This window comes from Rhineura floridana, chromosome 22 (assembly GCF_030035675.1).
Source record: "Rhineura floridana isolate rRhiFlo1 chromosome 22, rRhiFlo1.hap2, whole genome shotgun sequence".
NCBI classification, from domain to species: domain Eukaryota; kingdom Metazoa; phylum Chordata; class Lepidosauria; order Squamata; family Rhineuridae; genus Rhineura; species Rhineura floridana.
In genome coordinates, this window is record NC_084501.1 from 15,190,984 (window position 1) to 15,200,315 (window position 9,332).

General features: G+C 44.3%; 1 protein-coding gene and 2 pseudogenes across 1 annotated transcript; all 3 read left to right on the top strand.

Annotated features, from left to right (window-relative positions):
- Nucleotides 1–2,524: 2,524 nt before the first annotated feature.
- Nucleotides 2,525–2,633, top strand: LOC133375292 (5S ribosomal RNA; annotated as a pseudogene).
- A 541-nt stretch (nt 2,634–3,174) lies between these two features.
- On the top strand, nt 3,175–3,293 carry LOC133375280 (5S ribosomal RNA; annotated as a pseudogene).
- A 1,074-nt stretch (nt 3,294–4,367) lies between these two features.
- LOC133374600 (ice-structuring glycoprotein-like) lies at nt 4,368–8,421 on the top strand. Its single transcript, XM_061605670.1, has 2 exons — nt 4,368–4,450; nt 7,043–8,421. The coding sequence occupies exon 2, from the start codon at nt 7,169–7,171 to the stop codon at nt 8,342–8,344; it is 1,176 nt and encodes a 391-aa protein (XP_061461654.1). The 5' UTR covers nt 4,368–4,450; nt 7,043–7,168; the 3' UTR covers nt 8,345–8,421.
- Nucleotides 8,422–9,332: the final 911 nt, after the last annotated feature.

The following is a 9,332-nucleotide window of genomic DNA, read 5'->3' on the forward strand; positions in this document are numbered from 1 at the left end:
CTTCCCCCAGGCATCTGGTTGGCCACTGTGAGAACAGGATGCTGGACTAGATGGGCCACTGGCCTGATCCAGTAGGCTCTTCTTATGTTCTTATGTTCTTACTCTGAGCAGGACTAGTGTTGAAAAATGAAATGGACTGCCTTCAAGTCGATTCCGACTTATGGGCGACCATATGAATAGGATTTTCATGGTAATCTATATTCAGAGGTGGTTTAGCATTGCCTTCCTCTTTTACCATTGCCTTCCTCTAGGACTAGTGTTGAATACCACTAATTATAATGCATATAATATTATACACATATTATAAGCGCCAGGATTCCTAAAGTAACCAACACATAAATATATACATATAATAATGCATATAACTTTAAAAAATTATACTGTTGTAATATGGAACTTTTTATATGTATTATATATGGATTTGGTGTATTATGTCATATATAATTTTGCATATAATTAATTGGGCTTTATTAAAAATGGGGGGGGAAGGGGACAATGCATAAAAAGTTTGGGCACTCAAGCAGAGATTGACTGGGTTGGAATTGACAAATTCCATGTAAAAATCTGCTTAAAATGGATTCCTCTTCCATCCCTAATGTCAGCCACGTGTATAATTCTCTTCTTTTCTTCCATAATGGATGCGTCAATGTAATGAGAAGATAACAGCCTGCTGGATCAGGCCAATAGCCCATCTAGACCAGCATCCTGTTTTCACGGTAGAAGTCTATTCGTAACCCTCAATCGGGACTTGTGTATATGAACACACTCCCTTCTTGCAATTTCCGGCATCTGGATCTACCACTGAGCTTCCGACTGGTCCCCAAATATGGCCATCTTCTACATTATGGATTGGGAGAAGTGCTCTCAATTGCGATCACATATTTAATGTATGTATTGGAAGGTTTAGAGGCTAGACAAGAACTTTTTAAATAGAAAATATCTTAAACGAGAGAACAGACACAAGAAACTTCTGACTCTACTCAAGTACAACTAAATCCAGTGCCACCAAACTATGTAAATGGGAACCACACCACAAAATTCCATGGTGTGGATATGTCCTTAGATGATTTTTTAAAAGGGGATTAGAGTTATACATTCATGAAGGATAGGGCCATCAATAGCTGTCTATTAATCATGAGCATGAGCTGCATGGGGCTTCTTGAACCAGAGGTGTTATGGTACTGGATACCAGTTGCAGGGGAGAAACATCAGGCAGAAAGCTATTACCTTACCTTTGGGCTTCCCAAGGCCATCTGTTCGGCAGGCTTCTGGACTGGATCATAGGAGGCTGCCTTATTCCAGCTCAGATTATTTCTTCCATGTCTATAATCATGTGTTCTGCCACTGGGTTACATTCCTTTCATAAATGCATGGGTCAGATGTTGATGGATTACAGCCTTCATCATCCCTGGTCATTGGCCATGTTGGATATAGTTGACGGGAGAAGAGGTGTCCTCAAATTTTGCAAAATTCAAATTTGACATCAGATTTCCTATTTATTCACTTTTTTTGTCCTCGCGGATCAGTTTTTTTTTTCTTTCTAGCAGTTTTCCGCAGCTGAAGCAGATTTTTTTTTTTTAAAAAAAGAAAACCGGCCTCAAAAATATTGAGCATTATTTCCCTCAAAATATCAATAGTATTGATATTTCCCTCAAACTTAATTAATATTAATACCGATATCTTCAGGAAATATCATTTTTTTAAAAAAATATTGATATTTCTGTGGAGGAAAAAAAACAAATTGGTATTTATTGCAAATAGCGAACATTGATCCCTTACAAAGTGGTACTAGAAGAAAGTTTGATGGAATGAAAATCAAACCAGCACTGAAATGCAGATCCCATCCCTAGATGGGAGTTAGAGGGCAGCAATGTCTAGAAGGTCCTCAAGTGTACCTCATATATCAGGGGAAGCCAATGTTTTTTGGACTCCATCTCCTGTCATTCCTGCCCATTCTTCATGCTGGCTTGGGGGTTAGGCCCAGCTCCAGCAGTGGGCCAGGTGGGGCACTGGCTGAGGACCCAGAAGCTCAGAAGGGGCCCTGATTAGTCCCAGCCCAACCCTGGCATCCAATTCAGCTTATGGACATTCCTAAAATCATCAAGTATTATTTATTTGTGCACTTTGCCTGTGCAAAAATTATGGGTTTTTTTAAAATCTCCAAAAAAGGACGCACGAAATTAGATTATTTTAATTAATTTTAGATACACACAAGTATCTACGGCACTTATCATTTCAAATGTTGTGTTGTTTTGAAAATAGGGGCTATCATATCGGTCAAGATTTGTTTTACTTTAAAGGGGCCCAAGAGGGAAGAGGAGTGTGGCTTGAGGTGGGAAAGCATGGGGACAAGGGCCCCCAGAAACCAGGAGCTGGCCTTGATTGGAGCAAAGATTTCAACAGCATCTGGAGAGCACCACATCGGCTAGCCCTGCTTTAAACAGACCAAACACCACCAACAACGCTCTTTGTGATTTAAAAAAAATGATATGAGTATTTGACTTGCAAAATCAGAATGCATTAAGACTACGCCCATACTACCCTAAACACGCCCTATCTCGGAAGCTAAGCAGGGTCAGGCCTGGTTAGTACTTGGATGGGAGACCGCCTGGGAATACCGAGTGCCGTAGACTTAGAGAAAGGCAATGGTGAACCACCTCTTACCATGAAAACCCTATGAATACATCCAAAACGATTCATAGGGTCGCCATAAGTCATAATCAACTTGAAGGCATATAACAACCACCAACATGGTTCCTTTGTAGCCACATTCATTCCTGTCCCACATATGATGTCAGATGTAGTGCATATGACTGTGGTTTGTGAAGGATGGCCTCTGGGTCAGAGGTTCCCTGCCACTGATTGATACCCTTTCACTTGGGAGGCCAGCAGCAGGTAACCAAGACCCACTCGTCTTTATTTCTGTATACCTCCAGCTCCTGGGGGCCACCGCCACTGAGAACAAGTTGCAGCAGGGTGTCCCTGAGACCATCACCTCCTTGGAAGGTGCGCTTCCAGCACCACTCAGCTGTTGGAAGGCACAATCCTACTGCCAAAGAGGCTTGCTCCGTGCACACAAAGGCAGTTTGCATTGAAACTGCTTGCTAAAACCGGAGGGGAAAGGCATGCAAAGGAGCCATCATGAGCTTATTTTATGCTCCCTATGGTTCCTTTGCCTACAGCCATACTACCCTGAACATGCCCAGTCTCATCTGATCTCTGAAGCTAAGCAGGGTCAGGCCTGGTTAGTACTTAGATGGGAGACTGCCTGGGAATACCGAGTGTCGTAGGCTTAGAGGAAGGCAATGGTAAACCACCTCTGAACACCTCTTACCATGAAAACCCTATGAATATATATCCAAAAAAGATTCATAGGGTCGCCATAAGTCGTAATTGACTTGAAGGCATATAACAACAATCAGAATGCATGGGGAAAGGGTATAGCTCAATGGAAGAGCATTTTCTTACCATGCAGAAGGTCCCAGATAGGGCTGGGAAGGGCTGCTGCCTGCAAACCTGGAAAACTGTTGCCCGTCAATGTAGATTATATTGAGCTAGATGGTACAACAGTGTTACTCAGGATAAGGCACGTGCCTAAGGCGTATCCTATATTTCATCCCATAGAATGCCCTTTCCCCAGTCTTATTGAAAAATGGAAATGGACTGCCTTCAAGTCGATCCTGACTTAGGGTGACCCTATGAATAGGTTTTTCATGGTAAGCGCTATTCAGAGGGGTTGTACCATTGCCTCCCTCTGAGGCTGAGAGGCAGTTACTGGCCCAAGGTCACCCAGTGAGCTTCATGACTGTGTGGGGATTCGAACCCTGGTCTCCCAGGTCATAGTCCAACACCTTAACCACTACATCACACTGGCTCTCATACCCAATCTTATTAGGAACTAGAAAATCAGACGTGTTTTTCAGAGTTACCTTAGCACCAAGTCCTAGAGATGCCTTCAGAGGAGAGCGAGAGAGGGAGAGGGAGAGGGAGAGGGAGAGGGAGAGGGAGAGGGAGAGGGAGAGAGAGAGAGAGAGAGAGAGAATGGAAGCAGCTTTTCTGTGCTTGCTCTGATCCCCTTTGGGTTTAAATGGTGAGAATAATGCCTGCTTGAAATATCTGTTCAATGCACACATCTCCTAGAAATCTCTGTTTATTTGCATGGATTTCGTGAAAGTATTAATAATGTCCTGCAATAACATCGACTTCTAGGAGTCGAAAATTACAAGGATTAAGAAGCACATTGGATGCAGATTAATAACAAAACAGGTGCAAAACAATTAAACCAGTACATGGAATTAGTATGAGCATATCATTTATGGGGCTGACATCTAATTAGACTTTCTCTTTTTTTGTAGATTAGGTCCTTCAGGCTGTATGAAGATGTATAAAAAAGAACTCCTAGGTGAATAGTAGTCCAAACTTATCTCTTTGCGACTCTTCAGACATCTAGGTAGGTCCAAGTTGCTTCTTTCTTTTAAAACCTATGAAATGCTTCTGTGTGTATATTTTTAAAAAATGGGGGCAGGGAACTAAGCTCTAATTGGGGCTGGGTCATAATTCAGTAGCAGAGCACATGCTTTGGACATAAGAGATCCTGTGTTCAATCCTTGGCAGTAGCTCAGGTGGCAAGGATGACCTCTGATTCAGAGCTGCTGCAGGCCAGAGTTAGGGATGGGTGAACCTGTCAAGTTCAGACTCTCCTTTTTTCCACTCGTAGGTTCAGTTCTCCACATCACCACTTCAGTCTGGGAAAAAAAAAAAACCTCTAGCAGCATTTTGGGGTGCAAAGTCATCCTAATATGCACAACTTTGTATGCAACGTACACCTTTTAGCAGATTAGCAGGACTAATACCTCAGTGCAATGTAGCTACAGGCATTTTTGTGGGATTTTTTTTGTGAAATTTAGCAGCAAATCTGTTTCTCTTCTCATCAAAAAAGAAGGAACAGATCTCTCTCTCTCTCTCTCTCTCTCTCTCTCTCTCTCTCTCTCTCTCTCTCTCTCTCTCTCTCTCTCTCTCCCCCCCCCCTCTCCCTCTCTCTCATATTTCAGGTTCTTATTTCCTGATCATGATATACTCAGGGTGAGGAACCTCAGGCCTAAGATCTTCTTTATCTGATCCTCGGGACTTTCCCCAGGCCATACCCTTTCCCCAGCCACATACACAGTCCCCTGACCATACCTTCCCCACCAACCCTCCTTCATGCTTTCCTTAAATCTGGGGCAGCCAAGCTGTGGTCTTCCAGATGTTGCTGACTCCCATCAGCCTTGACCATTGGCCCTGCTGGTTGGGGCTTCTGGGAGTTCAACCTGGAGGGCAGCATGTTTATGAGCTCTGCTTTAAGTGGTTGGTTGCCTGGCTGGGATGTGCCCTTGAACTCTGAAAATGCCTCTTGATTCCCTGGATGGAAGATAGAGAGAGGGTAAGGAATCATTGCAATAATGAGATAAAGCGTGGCATGAAAGCAGCTCAAGTAGCCACAGAGTAAGAACCTTTGACAAAGGAGCATGTTTATAATCCATCTTTCTAAATGCATTTTTGGTAGCTTCATGATGGTGAGAAACAAAACAACCCTTTCCATCAAACAAAAGCAAACAAACCAAAAGAAAGATGATTGGCATTAGTCCATTGCTGGCACGTCTTGTGGCTTCAGCATTCTTCCTAATGCTGAACTCACCCTGGATGTGCCAATGGCTTTTGAGGGCAAAATGGTTTGCCAAGAATCAAAGGGAGGTCATTGCACATGCATGATCTAGATGAGGCACGGGGAATCTTTGGCCCTTCAGATGTTGCTGAGCTACAACTCCCACAATCCCTGGACATTGCCTATGCTTGCTGGGGCTGATGGGAGTTCAGCATCAACTGGTGGGCCAAAGGTTCTCCACACCTGAACTAAAGGAAGGCGTAGGGAGTCCTTAAAAAAAAGTGAGAAGACTGGCCAGCCAATCTGCCCACAAAAGCTTTAATTTAACTGCATGAGAGGCAGGACCTTTTCTATGTTGACCACCAGAACTGTGGAATTCCATCTCCCACTGAAATGATGATGGTCTCAGCTGTGCAGATCTTTAAGCAGATTTTCTTGAAAAAGTAAAAAAAAAAGTGTGTCCTAAACGTGAGTTTATAAATAAACACATAAACTCTGAGGGTAGGGAGAAAGGCAGGGAGCCCAAAACTAGGTGTAGCCAGAAGCCAATGGGTTGTTGCCATCCAAGTCCTACTCAGAAATTAATGAACCAAAATTAATCAGAATCATTAACTTCAATGGGTCTACTCTGCATAAGCCTAACACTGGATACAACCGAATGACAGGCAAAGACCACCAATTTTAATTGGCTCCCCCACCCATGCTGAGTTCTGCAAGGGCAACAACTGAGACCAAGGATGAAGAAGCTGACAGAAAGGGCTGTCCCTTGGACTGGTTATAAGTAAGAAGGCAGACAAGGGGAGGCTGGCTGAGGGGAGAGGCCATTCATCCTCATGGGCCAGCCTCCACTGATTCAGGCTGTAATCTGTGTGTGCAAGGAAAGAGGTTCAAATGTGGTTCCAGGGCTTTTGGAGGAGTGGGGTTTGAGCAGGACAATCTCAAGGGGGGGGCTTCTGAGCCCACCCTATCCTTGCCTGTTGCTGCCAGCTGATCCTCTGCCTCATCACTGCTTGCTTGCTTGCCAGGAAGAGCCAAGCAACAAGCAGGCAGTGGCAGCTAGTCTGCTCTCTCTCTCTCCACCACTATTGGACTCATCCCCTCTGGGTCCAGAGCAACATAGGAAGGTGGACAAGCAGGCCTTAATGGTGAGGTGGAGGAGCAGGTCCAGGAGGCTCTTGTCAATGCTCCCCACCCACCCACCATGAAGATGTGGGGCCCCAGCATTTGCCCAGCCTTGCCAACTGTTGGCACCAGCCCTGAAGATGGTAGAGGAGGGTGGAAGCAAAAACAACAAAAGTGAGTGATCAGGGGCATAAGGAGAGAGTGAGAATTTGTTGAAGGTCCTTCCTTGCATTAGATCTTTCCTGCCAATGAATGTTCTGATTTCTTGGATTTCAGGTGTGCCTCTATCCAAGAGAAAGATGACTGGCTTCAGTCTCCTAAGCTGCTATCCATCTTCTGGACTGCAAAACATCTATAGACCACAAAGCATCTGTTACCCAGGCTACTATAATCCATGCAGCTATGGTTACCTCACCAGTAATGGCTCTAGTAACTCTCAAACCAGCTGCTACACACCCCTCTGTTACAGCTTCCTTTCCGGCTGTGGTGAAAGCTGCTATAAGCCATGTGGTTATGGTTACAGCTCCAGTTACGGTAGCGGGAGCTGCTATGAACCGCATGGTTATGGTTACAGCTCCAGTTACGGTAGCGGGAGCTGCTATGAACCGCATGGTTATGGTTACAGCTCCAGTTACGGTAGCGGGAGCTGCTATGAACCGCATGGTTATGGTTACAGCTCCAGTTACGGTAGCGGGAGCTGCTATGAACCGCATGGTTATGGTTACAGCTCCAGTTACGGTAGCGGGAGCTGCTATGAACCGCATGGTTATGATTACAGCTCCAGTTACGGTAGCGGGAGCTGCTATGAACCGCGTGGATATAGTTCCCAATCCAGTTATGGAAGAAACTGCTCTGGACCATGCAGTTATGGTTACCTCTCTGGCTCTGGAAGAAGCTGCTATGAACCAAGTGTCTGTAGCTCTCCCTCCGGTGATGGCGGAAGCTGCTCTGAACCACATGGTTATCGTTACATTTCCGATGATGCTGGAACCTGCTACAGACCACGTGGCTATCGTTATCTTTCTCGTTACAGCGGAAGATGCTATGAACCGAGAGGCCATAATTCCCCTTCTGGTTATGACAAAAGCTGCTATGGATCACGTGGTTATGGTTACCTTTCAAGTCAAGATGGCAGCTGTGACAATCCATGTGGATATAGTTCCCCCTCCAGTTATGGCAAAAGCTGCTATGACCCTTGTGGTAATGGTTACATGTCCAGTAATGGTGGTAGTTGCTATGACCCGTGCAGCGACAGCTGTGCTCCCAGCTGTCGCCAGCCACGCTATTCATACCGACGCCGTTATAGTTGCCGACCCCTTTCCAGTGATCCATGTAGCTATGACTCTGGGTCATCAGACCCTTCAAGTCACAGGAGGAACCAGAAAGAGCGTTCTAGCAGTTGTGGGCCCTGTTAAACTCAAAATAAAATATCCAGGGAGAGCAGGAATATTCAATATGTTTGAATGCATTGCTGAGCTTAGTAAATATTGTTTTCTGAGAAATGTTGATTCCCTTACGAAAACCCCGACACACCATCTGTTTCCCCCTCCTCTGCCTTCCATATCTGATTTTTTTTAGTCACATCTCTCTGTTGCATCAGTAGTTGTTGATTTCAATGTCCTTGGTCTCAATAAAGCTTGCTGTCCGTCACATTAGCTTGTCTGATTTCTCTTGGGTCCTTTCATTTATGACTGGAGATGAGTTTCCAGCCTCATCTGCACTATGCATTTAAAGCAGCATGATACCACTTCAAATGCTCATGGCTTCCCCCCAAGCATCTTGGGAACTCCACTTTATCAAGGATGCTGAGACACACTATTCCCTTCACAGAGTGTTTTCACAATTCATCCTTCTCCTCCAAAAACTCTGGGAATTGCAGCTCTGTGAGGGGAATAGGGTGAACAACTCTCACCACTCTTAAGAAACTACTGTTCCCAGGATGCTTGGGGGGAAGCCATGACTGTTTAAAGTGGAACAGTTGTGCTTTAAACGTATGGTGCAGATGTGGCCTCAGACTGCCTGAACGAACCATTTAAGAGAGAGAAACAAAACAACAGAGCTGATATTATATTTCCAAACAAATCCGTCTGGACTGACAGAAAACCACACAGCCAGAAGTGTCGTAATGTTCCCTGGAGAAGTAGGAATGGGAAGAGAAAAAATAGTTTTAATTCCCATTTTAATGTGAGCCCAACTAATTTGCACTCTCCAAATAAATGTATGGACTGAAACATAGCTATACTTAGAAATTTTCACTTCTACCCATTTAGCAATGCCATTTGCCAATAAAAAAACACATACACACCAATATCTGCATATTAGGGGAAAGCATGCACAAAAATGTGTATATTGATGAAACAAATAATAATAATAATAATAATAATAATAATAATAATAATGATGATGATGATGATGATGATGATGATGATGATATCCCACCTTTCCTCCAAAGAGCTCAAGGTGGCATACCTGGTTCTTCCACTCCTCATTTTATCCTCACAACAACACTGTGAGGTAGGCTAGGCTGAGAGACTTTGGCTAGCCCCAGATCACCCAATGAGTTTCA

What these genes read in the sequence shown, in the direction of transcription:
- LOC133374600 (XM_061605670.1), top strand. Translation starts at nt 7,169, where the DNA reads ATGGTTACCTCACCAGTAATGGCTCTAGTAACTCTCAAACCAGCTGCT.